Source organism: Struthio camelus, chromosome 9 (genome assembly GCF_040807025.1).
Source record: "Struthio camelus isolate bStrCam1 chromosome 9, bStrCam1.hap1, whole genome shotgun sequence".
Classification (NCBI taxonomy): Eukaryota; Metazoa; Chordata; class Aves; order Struthioniformes; family Struthionidae; genus Struthio; species Struthio camelus.
The window spans coordinates 15,894,734-15,912,339 of NC_090950.1; the positions used below are offsets into that span (position 1 = coordinate 15,894,734).

Below are 17,606 nucleotides of genomic sequence, written 5' to 3' on the forward strand. Positions count from 1 at the left end.
ATATGTTGGGCAACTCAGAGTTATCAGAAACTCCTACCTGCTCTTTTGGATACCTACCCTTAATAGCTAGGTGCTAAAAGCAGCATAAGTCTTTCTTTCTTTCTTCTATTTTTTATTTCTGTACTCACAGCTTTTTTATGATTGTCATTGTTTTTTTCTCTTTGAAAGAGTAAGAGCAGGCATACTTCTATAAGAGGACAGAAAGGAGTCTCAAAGTAGAGAAATCTCGGGAGCAAATACAATCCTTTGACATGATGTCAGAGTCTGAGTCTAGGTTGGAGTTGCAGAATCGGGAGTGGATAGACCTCTTGCTTTCCCCCAGATCATACTGAATGGCTGCAAAATGGGGGCTTTGCTATGGGCCTTGTCTCACCAAAAAAAAAAAAAAAAGTGTGTGTGTGAAATGCAACTTGTTTCCAAAATGTTTACCTTGAGCAAAGTTGGCTAAAATATGAACAGAAATGTACTAATACTGTTCCACTGGGGATAAAACGTCCCAAGATGCCATTTTATTTTCTCATTCCTGTTATGAGAAGTAGCTGCTTCTTCAGACCTTTGTACTGACCACTGTAATTTGATCACCTGGAATCTTTTCTGAGCAACAGTGCCTGAAGTCCCAGTGTTTATTGCTTTTGAGGCTGAATGTGGATGGATTTGAGGAGGCTGGAGATTAGTTTTTCTTTTGTTCAGCTGTAGAAAGGGAATCATTAGATAGAAGGGGACAGTGTCCATCAGAGCAAACTTTTATACTTCGTCTCCACTTAAAAGGAAGAAAGTACTTCATGCCTACAACCTATTCAACAACAGCTAGGAATTCACACTCTATTGGAGCCTGTGGTCAAGGACTTCTTTTGGTTTAATGCACACTTTTTGAGAGTGCCCGACCTGAGTGCTATGTATTAGTTAAACAGAATTTTCAGTTTACTCTTAGGAACAGTGTTAACTGTCAAGTATGTCATCCTGTTTCAGATAACCAGTGGTACTCAGAAGCAAATGGAAAATCATGCTAGTAGGAAATTTTTCTGCAGGTGCTATGACTGTGCTGGGAAAACGGATTCCTCCTACACAATACCTGTGGTGGTCTTATTTCAAATATAACTTTTTTTTACCTCAGTCTTTCTCTCTGACAATCATTTATGTGGAAAAATTTGATCTCTTGCAGTGCCTTTTTTCTTGAGTAGAGCTCCTGAGCTAATCCCAACAGCTAGCAGTTAGGTTGCTCGTTTCAGAAGGATCTAAATTATGTGCTTGTATTTTGTGATCATTGTTGTTTTGCTAATTATTGAGGACATTTTGCTATAAATAGAGTTTTTCCTAAATCTAGAAATAATCTCTAATTTTTAAAAATCAAGAGACAGAATTGTAAGTGCCATTAAATCCTGACATTTTTGTGGCCTTTTTTTCCCAGAAGTGTAAATTAATTATGTCTAAGTGATCCAGTGTCTGATAACAGAAAGAAGTAGGCATTGTCCAGAGATAGGTTGTATGTTTTAGAAGTATGCCTAGCTCTAAATGCTTCGCTTCTAAATGATCCTATAAACAGCAGGACAGAACCCACAGTGTGACTATGGAGGGTTTAAGATGAGTGGCACTAAAGTCATTTCTTTTTGTACGGTTTCTGCCCCTGGCTTTATAGGGTTGCTTCTCCCAAATACAATGTGGGTGCTAGGCATCTGGAGTGGGATAGCAGCACATTGATGCTGCTTTGGTAGTAGTACCTAGGCACCTCCATTCAGCCACTAGGCCAGCAGAAATGCAGTTGAATGACTGCATTCCTTCAGGGATTCAGCTGGACGCAGCGAGCTAAAAAATGACTTCTGCTACCTCTTTGCCTTCAGCCCTAGAATGCTCTTTTTCTCATAAACATTGTTTGATGCTGTTCTGGAACCACTCCTTCAATTTATTGATTCCCCCCCCCCCACCCCGCCGGTAGATGTGGACATCTCTGCTGCTATACTTTGCTTTTTAATTTACAGTCTCCTTTTATGGTCAGATTAGCTTCAGAAGTGAATCCATAGTTATGGATAGAACAGCATCAACTCTAAAGAGGCTATTTTATGACAGGTTATCAAGAGACTGTAATGATGTGATTTACAGCTTCTGTAGAATTTTTTAAAAATATTTTTCATGACTGTTTTGCCAGCTTGTTTCAGTTCATATGGTAAATTAACATTAAATTAAATAATATGCTTATAAACAGAACACTTTTACACCGAACTGTCGCTGGAATACAAATCAATTTATGAGGTAGCAATCAGCTGACTCCCTTGCCTGCTTACACGTTGGAAAATGTATAGCTATGAGTTACACAAGTTTTGAACACTTAATGTATTTTCAAGGGAGTTCCAGGAGATAGCTGCTAGCTTGCTCTTCTGCAAGGTGATGACATTTAATAATCAGAGATAATAATCATGCCTGCATTATGTTGTGGAAATTAAAATTTGATGCAATCAGTAATACATCCACCAGTTAGCAAGACCGGTCTTCAGTACTATGTCTGTCAGTAAGACGTGCACAATCTGAACTTTCAGTCCTTCACTGTAGGTTAATTTGCTCAAGCAGTCCTCGTAGGACTACGTAATTAGTGAAGTTACTCACCAGTTAGACAGCACTGGGTTCTCTTGCTTTGCCTTTATCCTGTTCTAAAGCTTCTGTAAAAACTTGGAGGTCAAGGACCACGGAAATCTTAATGTAGCATCTTGTAGGTACTGCACTCCCAGTGCAGCTGAACCAGAAGCCTTTTCTCTATGAAGTGAATATTCCTGATAAGTTTGCTGTCAGAAACAGCAAAATATGTGGGCTTACCTAGGAATGTGTTTAGAAGGACTGTTGCACCTAACTTCAGAAAGCAACCTTCATGAGCTTGTTAACACAAGTATTTCAGAGATGGCTACATAAACGAGGGTTGGACAGGTGGAATGAACGGAGACAGGCAGGGCGGTGCCTAACATACCCTCTTCCTGGCTGGATGTGCTTTGCTGTGCCTTTCAGGATTGCCTTCCCAATTTATAACTCGCTGGCGCTGTGTTTTGCCTGAAAGCAGTGTCCTCCATCCCTTTGCACACTGATCCAAAGAGAGGTATTGCCCTGTTCCCAAAGAGTTACGGTCTTTTTACTGTGGCTGTTCCCTGGGGTTAAAGGTTGAAGGTCCTCTTAATAATGCTCCACCAAACTGGGCTGGTTTTAATTCAGCATTTGAGTGAAACTGTTGAAGAGTAGAGTGAAAAAAATAGTGAGGAATATCTTTTCTTCCTCTAGGAAATATACCATCCATACATCCCTTTCTAGAGCTGATCTGCAGGGATTTAGAGTCTGTCCACTTCAACAAACGAATGACTTCTACTTAACCACCAACATCCTGCTCCACCACTGACTTACCTGTAGTTGAGCAAATCACCCCAACCCAGCTGTGCACCTGAAGAACTTGGCACATTATAGTCCAGATTTTACACTAAGATTTAGAAGCGACTGCTGTTTGCCTGCAGCATAACTTGAGGTTATGCTTGTATCTGTAAATAATAACGCACAGAATCAAGTAACTTTCAATCAGGTCTTAACAGCTACATCTTCTCCTTCACAAATGATATATTGGATAAATTAAACTTTAAATATACCATGCTCAGAAACGCTCTGTTGCCCTTACCTTGTCACCACTGAAGGCAGTGGCCATTTTAATGTTTAAATTACTGTGACAGTAGTAAGGTCAGTGATGATGAGTTAAGAATACTACTATAAAACATCAGTATTCACATTAAAAACAAACAATAAAAACTTACAGAGAGAACATCTATAAATATTCAGTAAGACTTTGGATAACTAGAATGAAACTTCTCCAAAATTTGCATTTTCTCTAAATCTTTGTTACCTCACGTTTTTTCCAGCAGTGTTAAAATAATTCATTGTTTGTGATAAGACTTGTATTACTTTATAATTTCAGATTCTGTTAGTTTTGGATGCCTGAAATGTAATATATCTCTTTTCTGGAATGCTAAATAGTGATCGGATGGATAATAGAGGACATGGAAACTAATATTCATATGGCATCTTTCAGAAGAGAAATTTTCTTTTAAGAACCTTAGATGAGTTTTCAGTCTATATAATATCTGAAGACAATCTTGCAGATCTCTTTTTCCTTGGGTGTTCTCTTAGGGCAAATGATGAGGAATTGAGAGAAATACAGAACTGAACATGATGGCCAGAAACACCATTACTGTCACTGTGTTGTATACAGAATTTTACCATCAAGCTATGCAATTTTAACAGCTGATAAATAATGTAAAGAAAATTATGCAAAGCAGAAGAGAAAAAAACATTCTAAAGACAAGTAACAATTCCACAATTTGACTTAGCTTTAAATCTAATTTCATGTGTTTTGTTGGCCTTAATTTCATCCTTAATTCACATCTTGTCAGTGTGTGTTACAGCTCGCCAAACTTATTGAAAGATCTATCATATTGTAACAAAAGATGCTGACTGCTTTGGAATAATTCCATAAATGAATTGAAAAGCCCAAAATTTTGCTCAGTAGTGAGTAATAAAAATGGCTTAAATTGGGAGCAAAGCAGGCTTTGTTTTAGAAGCAGACTGAGCAACAATATTCATTTAAAATGCAACAAAGTCATCTATGATTATAAGAATGCCAACTGTATGGCTTAGTAAATTTTGCTTTGAGAGAAGGAAAGAGGCAGTGCAGATCTCACTGAAATAGCTGCATATGAAAGGATAATCTATGGATAGGAGAATAAATTAGAAGAATTCAAAGCAAACTGAAAACAATTTTTGAACCGTATCACAAGGGAGGCCAAGGATTAAGAGTTTTTAGGGGAAGGGAAAAACAGAAGAGATGCATAAAACTCGTAGGTCTGTAGAGAAACACAGAATCCCTTTTCTGTGTGGTCACAGGTAGATTCAGTTTATTTTCACTATTTTACTTTGAACTTTTGAATGGGAGGGAGTAAATGAGAGAACAAGAGCCAAAAAGATGTTTGCATTTAAACTAAATGTTAGTTAATTCTGTAGTTGAAAAGATTCATATATAATTAAAAATACAATGGCCTGCCTCTCTCTCTTGCATTAGTGTTTACGAATTACTCTTGTAATCCTATAGTAAATTCAGAAGTGTAATAGCTAGGACTATATGTCACTAAATCATGCAGATGAGTGTCTAATAGAGTCTTGTATTCAAATTGTAACAGTTACATGCCAGGGTGGAAATAGTATATGTAATTCAGTATTTCTGCAAAATAGAAACAATTCTAAGGCAGGTATACACATTGTTCCCTTATGATACAGTTATCAGAGATCCTCTGATGCCTATCCTCTGTTGGAATACTTTTGGAAAGCATCAGCCTTTGCTGGTACGAAGAAAAGCAGTTGAGAGGGCCTACTGTTCACTAGCTAACATTTTAGTCTGGGAGTTCAAACCAGAAAATTCTCATTTAAAACCTGTGAGAGGCTGACGGTGGAACTCCATTATTATCACAGAATGGTTTAGGTTGGAAGGGACCTCTGGAGATCATCTAGTCCAACCTCCCTGCTCAAGCAGGGACCTCTAGAGCAGTTTGCCCAGGATCGCATCCAGACGGGTTTTGAATATCTCCAGGGAAGGAGACTCCACTACCTCTCTGGGCAACCTCTTCCAATGCTCTGTCACCCTCACAGTGAAGAAGTTTTTCCTCAGGTTCAGATGGAACTTCCTGTGGTGCTGATACTATGTCCAATATTTTTGTTGAACTGTTTTTGATGGAAAATAGGATTTTTGACTAAATTAAAATGGGCAAGAAATGCCAAAATTTTGTACATAAAACCTTGGTTTAACTGAAATACTTAAAACTGAGGAAATGCAGAAAAGGTAACAGATTGCATCATGAAAATTATAGTATTGGACCATATGTTCCCAGTTTCCTCTAGGAGATAAAATTTCTATGATCTGGGGTTCCTGGGACATACCAGGGAAGAAAACTGTGCATTTAAATGATTCCTTACAGGAGCCAGGTAATGACTAGGTAGTATCACATTATTCTTTGGGCTGAAAGATGTTTTCAACATTGTAATGCTACAATTCCTGTACTGAGAGCTGCCCCAAGTTTCCCAAAATAATTGCAATTCCAAAGTAATAAATAATGAGTCACCTGTTTAAGTAAAAACCATAAAGCCAAATTTTTTCTTGTCTCCAAACTTTAAATAATATAAAGGAAAAAATTCCCCCTTTCTGACTGCATCAGACTTTTCCTGAGGCAGCATGAAATGATTTCATTGCTCAAAGCTGTGGGCTGGCCTGCACGGTTTCTAGAGTCCCTTTGCAAAAATCCACGTGGATCCAATCTCTCAGACTATTTCCCTCTAATTTACCAGCTCTTGCTATTTCCTAACTTTGCAGCATTTTTGTACGGAAACTGGTATTAATTATCGTTTCCTTAACTTGCATCTCCTAGATTGACATTTCAGGTCTCTTGGGAGGAAGAGGTTCTTGCTAACCCAGGAAATTGTTAAATGTTTTCCTGGCAAAATCTCTAGTCTTCCCTTAAAGAAGACATAAGCTTCTTCCTTTACACTAATGAAATCCCATCCAGCTATATTCTAGTACCTCTATCTATTCATTACACCAGCTGAAGACACAAAGTGTCCATACTCTACCTGTTTAGTTCTCATTTTGGAATCTGGTGACAGGTTGTTGTAGGTGTAATGGGCTTGTGTGACTCCACAGAAAAGGACTGCAACAATACCTGTAATTCAAAGAAAAGCCAGAGTTAGCTGTTTCTATTTTCTTCCTTAGGTTTGTCAGAGGGCTGCATAAAAAAGCTAATTAAACTGTATTAAAAGCACTTTGTACCAAAAGAACTCTAAAAAATGTTTTACAAGAGCACATTGCAAACGAGCTAATTTTTTTCCTTTGCTAAAAAACAATGAGGTCTTGTATCTTCTGCCTGCTCAGTCACGCGTTTCCACTGTCGTGCATTTGTCCTGAGTGTGTAGTACAGTCTGTTTGAATTAATGCGTAGTGACTTCTGATCATAGTCTAATTGATAGTTAACCAAGACTACAACATAAATGTAATATAAAGAAGTTCAGACTACAGGAAAATTCTGGCAGTGACTGGATAGGAAAGGGAAAAAATAATGTTTTGGTTTGCAAGCACTTGGTGCTTAATGACTACAATAGGGGAAAGCCATTTCAGTCTATGCCTAACTCAGAGCCTGGTCGTAAGCAATGTATAACAATCTGCAAGGCAGATGTGTATTGCTTAAAAATGATGCTCTTGTAGGTGCAAGCTGTATTGCCCAGACTGACTGGGTCAAGGACTGTAGTTGTGTGGCAGTAATTATGTCCCCCAGCCTGTGGAAGGTCATGAGGAGCAGGACTGCCAGGAATCTAATAACGTTATATTGTGGCAATATCTTTTTATTTTTGCATATTTCCTCCCCAGCCCTGGTCCTGTTTCTAACTCACTGGGACTGTTGAGTAACCTGATTGCAATGCAGTGTTATAATTAAAGTAGTTGGAAAAAACTGTAACTCCAATTTCCTGTCAGCCCTGGACTCAGATAAAGCAGAAGGAACCCACAGAGGGAGAAAATAGAAAGTCAAAAATAAGTGTGCACCAGTGACCATACGTAAATGCCCAGGCAGGAAGAAAGCTCTGCGTTTGTCTTCTGTAAACTTGGGGCATGTCTATGCTGATAATTATTCACAAAACAGCTCAGGGCTTGTTTGTGTCCATTCCAATCATCTTTCTGCTGAAAACCTCCGCACACGCGTTTCCTGAAGTGTGTGGCGCATCCAAGCTCTGATCAGCGTCTAGGCGTACACCCGCGTCTGCAGCAACTGCTTTTGTGCCAAGCCAGAGTGCAGCACGACCACGGCATGCCTGTGATCTCCAGGACACAAATGCAGCCTGTTTTCCACCATCCAGCCCACAGTGCCTTCGTTCTTGTGCCTTCCAGCCCTTCTGCTTGCTACATCCTCTTAATTTACAACATGTGCTACTTGGCATTGAAGTTCTGCTTCCTCCTGGACAGCTCTGCAAATTGTTAGCTAACCTCTCTTTTGTCTCGTAGGCTGCTGACACGTACTGAAATAATGCTCATGAATCTGGATAAACACATTGAGGGAACAAAGCAAGGAAAAAGATACCAGTCCAATGTTTATGGGCAATATTTATGACTGCTGTGTGACTGTGCAGCAGCTTTCTAGGCTTTCTTTGGGTTAAACTGTCATGAACTCCATCATACAAACTGTTCTGCTGGAAGTGAAGAGTATGAACTCGAACTGGGAAAATGATCCAGCCCTGTGCCTTCAGTGCTGGGCTCGAGGCTGCGCCAGGCTTCCTCCAGCTTGCCCGGGATGGTGGCTCTCGAGTTTACAAAGGCCCAGCACAAATAGGTTCGTAGGGGCGCACAATCTGCAGTGCTGCACGCTTCAGCGTACTGCAAGACCAATGTAAAACTATCTGCCACTGCCAAAGGATTAATAGAAGCAAGCCAGGCTTAATACAGCTGCAGGGGCAAACGGGCTGTAATGTTGGAACACGGGTTAGGTGATAGTACTGGTGCCTGCACAGGTTTTTATCAAAAAACCTCTAAATGTTTGAAATTTAGCACCCCATGGCAGGTGGAATATCCCTTGTGCCGAAAGCAAGGTATAGATGGCAAAGAAACATTTAGAAGATGCTGGAAGTACTTCATTTGGGGAAGCAGACCATCAACATATTGCAGTTCAAATATTTGTTAGACCTTTCTAGGTCTTTCTCAAGTTTCCCATTCTCCTTGCATTGCTAAACATGAAAATATTGTCTAATAACATCCAGCTTGCTGTACTTGCAAGCCGCTCTTGTTTCTGGGAAGAACTGAGGCCTGGCATTAATATGCCTTTGAGGGCAGGAAAAAGTGTGGAGTGAAAAAATGATGAGATGAATTTGGCACAAAGGATAACCACCACCAGAAAGCAAATGAAAAAGCAAACTTTTTTTCCCATACAGCGCTCTGGACATTTTTTTTTTTTTTGCGTCTAGTTTCTCTTTATGTTGTAAATTTACTGGTATTTTCTACAGAACAGAGTGCAGCCAAGAGAAATTCCGCTGAGCTTTAACTGCTGTGTCTTTCTTTTTTAATATTTATTTTCTTCCCTCTACTTTGATATATGTTTTTTTTTCTACTCACAGTGAGGCTTTTCACTTAAGTAAATAATGTGGGTAGAAGTGAGATTGTCACTGCCTAAGTAAGTTCCTGGAAACTCATCTTTTTGTTGAGGTCTAACTGTTGTTTTAAATGGGTCCAAGTCTTTTTTTTTTTTGTCAGAAGCTGCATTTTATTATACAGAACTGATTTGGGGAGTTTTAAATTCTCATGGCTAATTAGCAGCATTAAAGATATGCAACGGTATGCTCAGACAATGAAATTTCAGGTAAAACATATGGCCAGTTGGTAATGTTGTTAAGTATCACTAGCTTCAGGCTCAGGAACAAGAATGGAGGTAGCAGTTTCTGATTCACTTTCTTCTACATGAGTCATCCCCATGCCAAGTCTTGCAATTTTTAAATTGGCTGTTACATTCAAATATGCTTATAAAACGTCTTTATGCCTGCTAAGAACCTGTTAACTATGGGCAGAATAGTGAGAAAACTGAGATAGTGATGTGAAATAAAATGGACTGATCTTACAGTGAAAGAAATCTGATGTTAAAATAGGAATAATGATTTGTACCATGCAATTATGTAAGTGTAAAACCCCAAATTTTTGAAAGAACCTTGTTTCCAGGGAATGCTGGGGGGAATGCAATGGAATATTAGCATTGCTACAATTGAAGGCTTACTATGTACCAGCCTTGCTGCTAACAATGAAATCTTCATTCAAAAGCTCAGAGAAAATTGTTGTCATCAATTTCCTTAAAAACGATTACCTAGGAGTAGAGACCAGTTACGTATTAATGCAACTACAAAGGAAAGAGGGGGAAAAAACCATTAAAAATGGATTTTGAAGACAGCTAGGTAGCAAAATACAATCTAAACAGAATGCTATCTGGACATAAATCGGGTTATAAGTTTTTCTAAGCTTTCTTCATATAACTGTCCAGTCTTCTGACAGCATTCACTTTGACTCCAGATTGCCATAATGGACATAGCATATGTCAAAAACAACTTGATTCATTGTTTCTTTTCTCATTAAAACCTGAAGAAACCCTCAGGTGCTGGAGCGAAAAATGAATGACAATCAGTTCTCACTAAACCAATACATAAACTTTTCGTTTTTCCAAAAACAAATCTGCTAATACTGGAATTGTAAAGAGAAAGTATGCGTTAAGTGCAGTAAGGCAGAAAAGGTGAGATGATCTTTTTAACCAATCCTTAGTGCTCAGTGCTTTAATTGCAGGATGCTAGAGACGGGCTCACTTTTTCAGTACTGTTATATTGTTTCTTTTTTAAGCAGTGAAGTTAGCAATTACTGAGAGATTTAGTAGTGCAGTTGCTGAAACACAATGCTAACTTAAAGTGAACCGGAGAAAAACAGAAGAAATGGGAGATAAGTTGTTGAGTGCAATACAGAAGCTTTTCTTTAGATGCAAAATTACTGGAAAATGTCATTATTAGAAATATGAAAAATGAGAAACCTCACAATAAAATGCTGTTAGTCATACAAACCTGTTAGCAAAGATTCAGCTGGAGCTTAATCTCTTTGATAGTGTGTTGTAAGAAATAAAAGCCTCCCACTGTATTTGATTTTTCACTCCCTATATAGCATGCAGAGAAATAGTTACAGTTTGCTAGCTGTTAGTACAATTAAAGAAATTATTCCTCCATTTGTTTAGCTTCATACTTGTAGTTGGAGTTTTTCTCAGGAAAACGGTAGTAATGTCCAAATATAATATAGGACATAGGAGTAGCATATCTTAAAAAGTATTATTACTGATGGTGTGAACAATAATTTATAAATATTAGTTTAAAAATGATTCCTGTATTTTGAGAGAAAGAGAACAAATGTCCTTGATGGATCATTTCACAGATAGGCAAATGCAAATGTGCCCTTGCTTTTCAATATCTGGAAGAAAAAATGTTTGCCTTTTGTCAGAGAAGGGCAGCATGAGTAGCGTGCTTTTAATGCAAACCTGGAAGTGACTGGCCACAATTGAAACTTCAGAAATTGCTAATCCAAGAGAAAAAACTGACATTGTGTCTCCAATTGTCAAGTCCTTCCAGGTGAGAAAAGGCATTTAGAAAAAAAAAATAGCTGTACCTTCTGGGGAAGCAAAGGAGTAAGTGATTGGATAAAATACATAGCTTCATGTGGAAATATCTGTAGGTAAACTGATTGGTTTTCACGCCTACGTTGCAGAGCTTCGTGTCTCTGTAACGATGCACGATGCACGGCAAATGTCACAATCCAATAAACAAGAGGAACAAATCTTGCATCAACGGCAATGAAATGTGGATAAAAGAGATCAATGAGCATTGGATAATAGAAAAATCATTTAAATCAACTAGCATTTAGTTTGGGATCATATTTATGTCAGAATATCCGCAGGAAGTCCACTGGGCCTATCCAGCGCAGACTGAATGTGTGAGGGGCATGAAATGAGGCACTGCCTTTGCATCACATCGCTGCAGTGATAAGGCAGTCAAAATCCACAGCACTACATCCCTATTCAGTCTGTTTTCACTGCGGGGCTGAAGTTTGACTAATCATTTTCTTGATACTGAAGTAGAGATTTAAGGCTTCTTTCACCAGACCTGCACCAGTGCAGAGCCAAAGCCTGGTGCTTTGTTTGTGAAGCTTTCATCTCTGTAGTCGTCTTAGGTGGATTTTATGTTGAAGTGATAGAAAGCAACAAAACAGAGGTGAGGGAATGTTTAGGCCCTCATTTGAGGACTGAGCATGGAGACTGCACCTGTTTGTTCAAGTGAGACCTGAGCTTCAGCGTTGTACTTTTGTAACCTCGCGAGTGACTGCGTGCCGTTTTGGTTGGAATTCCTACGGTGAGACGTGCTAGCTCTGATTCTAGACAAGCTAAGAGGGTTAATTTATCCTGATCCTGTTCACTGGCTGCCACAGGACTCCAAAATTAACGTGGACACTTATCCTCTGCCAAGATATCCAGGCCCGATATTATGCAACTGATCACTGATTTCAGCCTAATGTCGTGCTAGAATACGTTCTTTGCTCTAAAAACAAACTCTCCTGTTCCCTTATTGTCTTAAAAGGCGATTCCTACGTTAGCCAGAGTCAAGCACAGCTTAAAGTATGTGCACAGGATGGTGCACTGCTGCGAGCGCGAATGGGGTAGCTGAAGCTGTACAGTTTTGGATCTGACGCGTATAGGCTAAAGCAGGGTCTAAAGCTCCCCTTGGAGCACCGTGTAGACCATCCAGAGCTATCTCTGAAGTCCTGCAGGCAGCTTATGGATTAGTAACTGTGGCAGACTCGCCCAGTCTCCATCTTTTTCTGCACAGCAGTGCAAATGCCATTGTGTGCTGGGCTCTGGAAACTGGTAAAGGAACAAACATCACCTCTAACCTTCCCTCTGACTTTCTTTCCTTCTTTCTGAGCTGTCCTACTTCTCCGCTTCATAGCACAGGTCTTCTGTTTGACATGTAAAATCAGAGTTTGAAAGTGTTTTAAAAAATCCTTCTATTGGGACCTAGGCAACTGTCAGAGCATCTTTCATCCTGCTCAGCAGGCACTGTGCATCAGGGAAGTAATTTTGATGCTTTTACATTGATTAATTCCATATGACTTAGAAGTATGTATTAAATGAATACATACAAGCAAATAGATTCACATAGCTATGTTTGAGTGCGTTTTTGCAGATATATTAGTTTTGGTTTATTCGAATATCTAGTTAGCTCAAACAGCTGTAGATAGAGGGCGTTACTTGGGTGACTATTAAATGCCCATGTATACCATGGAATCATAGACTAATGACTGAGTGTTCAGTTAAAAATTAATGAATTTAGTAATTATAAAGCAAGAGAACAAGCAATTAATAAGAAAGAACATTATATTACAAGTTGTACTTTCCTCTTTTATTTTGACAAGTGTTTAATTTCAGGTTTTTATTATTTTTCTTCTGTAGCCTACTAGTAAATATTCTGCAATGAAGTTTGGAAAATTAATGCAGATATACTAACACTGACCTTACTATAGCATTCTCTTATGGACACTTTGCTAAACAGTCAGGAAAATTATAACATGTACAAATTAGATTATACTGTGTAAGAATCAGTTTATCATGCATATATCACAACTTGAAGAGATAGCTATATTATCAAAATCCATTGTATTGGTTTATAATTTACAGTTACCAGCATAACAGTAATTGTGTACTCATTACAAAGTCTTACTTTGATATGCTGGTTTGATCATATCCATTCCTCAGCCATGATGTGGCCCATGCATTGTGTGTTATCATGGGATATCTTGAGGTAGAGGAATGAAATAGTTTGTAAAATGCTGACCTGTGCTAATATCCCTTCACATTTTATTAAAAAAAATCTACAAGCTACACAGTGAGCTCTACTACTTACAATACATACACAAAACATATTTTAGCCCTTCATGAATTATGACATACCTCAGAATTAGACTTCAAAAAGGGCTTTGGGATGGAGGAGCTAGTGTGGAAATCATTATAAGAATGAAATTATTTTGCAGTTGCATTATTTAATCGCTACAGGGAAATACTGATGTCTAATGTTAATCCTTTGAAGTTTGTTTAGAAGGAATGAACAGAGGAAACAATATCTGAGGAGCATGACAATAGTAACATAAACGTACAATGGATCAAATTAATTTTTGAAGCAATCTATCGAAATCAAAGACTACTTTAAGCTAGGAATTCAGTTCATTGAATGGACGGGTCCACAGTGGGCATAGCATGGTTATAATGCTGTCTTAGTTCTAATGATTGTTTTTAAGGTCAGACACACTTGATTGTAAAATCAGATGACGTATGCATTAAGTAAGATAAAAGACAAAGCAAGTAAGCTGTAGAAGACTGAAAATGGCAGTGAATAGATGAACAGCTGGGTGTGTTGTGAAAGAAGATGAGCTTCCCCCAGGTCCCCTTCGCCTCCTGCATCAGGTGCTTCGTGCATCACGTACCCTGTTTTGGAGGCTGCACGCATTAACTACATTTTACATAGATTCCATTAGCATTTATATGAGAAAACAAAGCTATCTGGAATCTATACCTCCAACAGCAGCTAAGTCAACTGAAAATACATTAACCAATACAGTTATTTTAGTGCTGAATGGGAAGTTTAAAATCGTCCTTAGAAAGGAGGAGAATTAGAGCTATTTCAGATGAGATCAGGATAAAATGAAAAGAACATCAAAATTTGTTAAATCAAACAACTGAAAATATCCACCCCAAAGTGTAATGTCAATGAAGTACTAATAAAGCCACTGTATTTAGAAAACACAGCTTTGAACTTTTGAAGCTACAAGAAAGGCTCCATGAGGTTTTTCACTCTAACAGCTTCTGACAAAAGCCTTTCACAGAAACAAAAAGACAAAGGCTCAATCCTGCTGATAAAACTTTCATGATTAAACTTTGCCTCCTCACAACGCTGTAATTAAAGGATTTCCATCTGAAACTCAGAACATGCTTATGAAAAAAAGGCTAATGACAGACCTAAAATGGCTTAGTATGTTTTAGTTGCAATTTGTGTGTGGGCAGAGCAATTCTCTTTTATATGTCTATACCAATTCCCTTATTTATAAGAAATAGCTTAATTTCCCTGCAATTTACTGTTTTTTTCTTTTCTTTAATTGGATCTTGACTTTGTTTACCACTCTCTTTCTGGCCGTTTAAAGTAGCTTACCATGGTGACAATAAAAACCATCTGTGCTGTTCAATAATTAAGTCTTCTATTTCAGATATTTTTATATATTGTAAAAGAAAAGAAAAATGAAACCTTAATCCTCAGTGACTAATGGAAGAGACTACAGTGTCTGTCACCACACTCCTAGTATGCAAAAAAGACATATGCCAATTATTTTTGTCTGGATAGACAGTCTGTTCCTTTTCCCAGGAAATGGAAATTACCTCTGGTGCTGCAGTGCCTGAAGTGCGCAGCAGCCATATTAATGTTTCCCTTCCGAACCCACTTTTTGGATATAACTTACCTATTTTGCATTTGTTCCTGGATGAAACATAACATCTTTGTTCTTAGCTGGAAAGTATTTTAAAACAGCCTTTCCTTGGAAGTCGTTGGTTTGGGAAATCATTGCCTCCAGCTGAAGGCAAGTGTTTAACAATCATCTTTGCGTTTTCATGTAGTAGGCAAAGTCACATTTTTAAGAGCCATTAAGCATAAAGACACAAAATGGAGTTTTATTTCAACTGATATCTCATTTTTTCCATGTGATAGAATATGACCTATCTGTTCAACTCATGTCCTGCTCTTGTTATTTGTCATTCTGAAGATTTTAGCATGAAGCAGGACAAAAAAGTTATATATTTAATAAAGCAAAGGTGTCTGAAGGTGCAAATGTTAATACTCATTCAGAAATCATTTGATTGTGTGGCTAATACTAAGAAAAGGTAACATGATGGTGCCATCAAAGGCGGTAGAAATGTATCCGTCAGCTTCAGAGGGGCCAGGATTTCCTTAGTTTCTTTGGTCTGGAAGACTTTTCAATGCTAATGCTTAAGTTAAATTTAGTTCTTGATCAATTTTGCAAACAAAATGGAATGGGCTGCATTAATGCATGCTCTGTTAAGCAGTTTTCATGACTCTCTCTGACATTAATTAGAGCACTAGATTTCAGACGTGGCAGCATCAAGAACATTAAAATGATCAGGCTATTACTTGTTTTTTTCTTTCAAATCACACTAACAGGTTGCAATACATTATTATCTAGGTAAACTCTGTCCATTACAGTTTTTGCCTCTTTATGTGCTAAAAAGCAGTCCCTGCGTATATATTGGACTGTGAGTGCACAACTCCTTTCTTAGCGTTAACAAAGAAGCAATTAGCTCATATGTGACTTTCTACCTGTCACTGGGACATGACTGTCTGGGTTGCAAGTGGTGCTTATATAGGTGCCCTGAACAAATCAAAATTTTTTTCAGAAAAATCCAGAGGTGGCTGCAGCCCACTCTGATGTTGAGCCTGTCCTCTGGTCACTGGTGACTGAGGAAAAGGAGGAAGGATGGCAGGACAATGCAGAGAGAGGAGCACACAGTCCCTGACAGTCCTGTAGCGTGCTATACTTCGTTCCTCGTGCTTGCGTTCATCCTTGGTCATATAGTTGGAAGGAAAACGTAGAGCTGTGCTCAGTGTATGCGTTCTCGGTTCTATAGTTGAACACAGGGACTAATGCTAAAGGGACAATATAGGGGGCAAGGGAAGAAAGACTAAGCGCTTCAGCCTGGTCTAAACTTTTGTCTGGAAGAAATAGTCAATGTCGCTACAGATTTGTTTTTAAAGATGAAAGTATCTCCAATACAGCAACTGGCTTCTGGAAGCTTTGTATAACATGTCACACCCAAAATAATGCCAGTTACCCACACAAGAAATGCCAAAAAATGGCATTTTCCCCCACTAGAACTATATTGTAAAGCTCCTTTTATTCAATGAAATGCAACGCTTACCTGTAAGACCAGCAGCTTCTGCTGATAAGAAGGCACTCCAAGATAGGAGGAAAAACAGACCTGTCTCCAACATGGGGAACTCGCACAGCTTTGTAAATTTTGTCAAGTGCTGAAAGATTGCTAAGGAAAAACAAAAAGCAACTATTTTGTAAGTTAAAATTGCCCCTAACCTGATAAAGGATGATAGAAAGAGAGATCCCCCACAGTATACATCTATGCAAGTTGAATTCTGGAAAAGCTGCACTGCTGCTAAATTATTTCAAACAAAGATGAAAATCCAGCATAGCTTTTAAACAGGTGAATTCTACAAACCTACCATTTAAAGCTACATATGTACTCTTTTGTTTTCTGGGCTAATGCCTAATTGGTTGCATTTTAGATTCTTTTGCCAGTATTTGTTTATATCAGATATTCCTGCCTACTTACTGCTGCAAGTAACTGAATTATACACATGAACCTCGTATCAAAAGAAATGTGAAAAAGTGAAAAAACAAATAGCATTCCAAAAATCAAAGGCCCAAGGGCCTTATTATTTCTGCAAAGTGGAAGATCAGTTCAATTCTGTAGCCTGGAATTATTGAAATTATTGCTAGGAATATAATCAGTGCTTTAGTCTCTCAAGTGCATCATATTAAAAAAAATGGTTAACTCATTTTGCCTAGTTCCACACTGACTAGCATTTTGTTTAACATTTACAACAATGCAAGGAGGATGAAAAAGGCTGCTCTTCCTTCTAAACAGTATTTTAAACAAAGAACCCTAAAATGCAATAAAAACTGCAGAGCAACAGATATACCATGTGTTTCTAGTTTAGGCAAATTGACTGACTTGATTCGTGGTCTACAGTTTGCCTTGTATTTCAGTATAAATGCTGCTAATCTGTAGCTCATAAATAAGACAAATGCACCGTTCATGCTTTAATCTCAAAACACTTGTACACAAATGTAATTATTTGCAAACAATAAAATAAAGAACAGAGTCTTGCCTAATGATAAAAAGAAATTTGCATAACATTTG

The 17,606-nt window shown here is 38.2% G+C and overlaps 1 protein-coding gene and 1 long non-coding RNA gene across 12 annotated transcripts in view; one reads left to right on the top strand and one right to left on the bottom strand.

Annotated features, from left to right (window-relative positions):
* Window positions 1-17,606, top strand: part of LOC138068153 (uncharacterized) — a 237,532-nt gene that overhangs the window by 154,425 nt on the left and 65,501 nt on the right. The gene's annotated exons all lie outside the window — the stretch shown is intronic.
* Window positions 1-17,606, bottom strand: part of SLC9A9 (solute carrier family 9 member A9) — a 215,471-nt gene that overhangs the window by 115,326 nt on the left and 82,539 nt on the right. For all 8 annotated transcript variants that reach the window (XM_009688977.2, XM_009688978.2, XM_068954222.1 and 5 more), the window contains exons 8-9: window positions 16,590-16,695; window positions 6,637-6,725 (exon numbers count right to left, since the gene is read on the bottom strand). In XM_009688977.2, coding sequence (XP_009687272.2) covers window positions 6,637-6,725; window positions 16,590-16,695 — 195 coding nt within the window. The remainder of the gene's footprint in view (window positions 1-6,636; window positions 6,726-16,589; window positions 16,696-17,606) is intronic.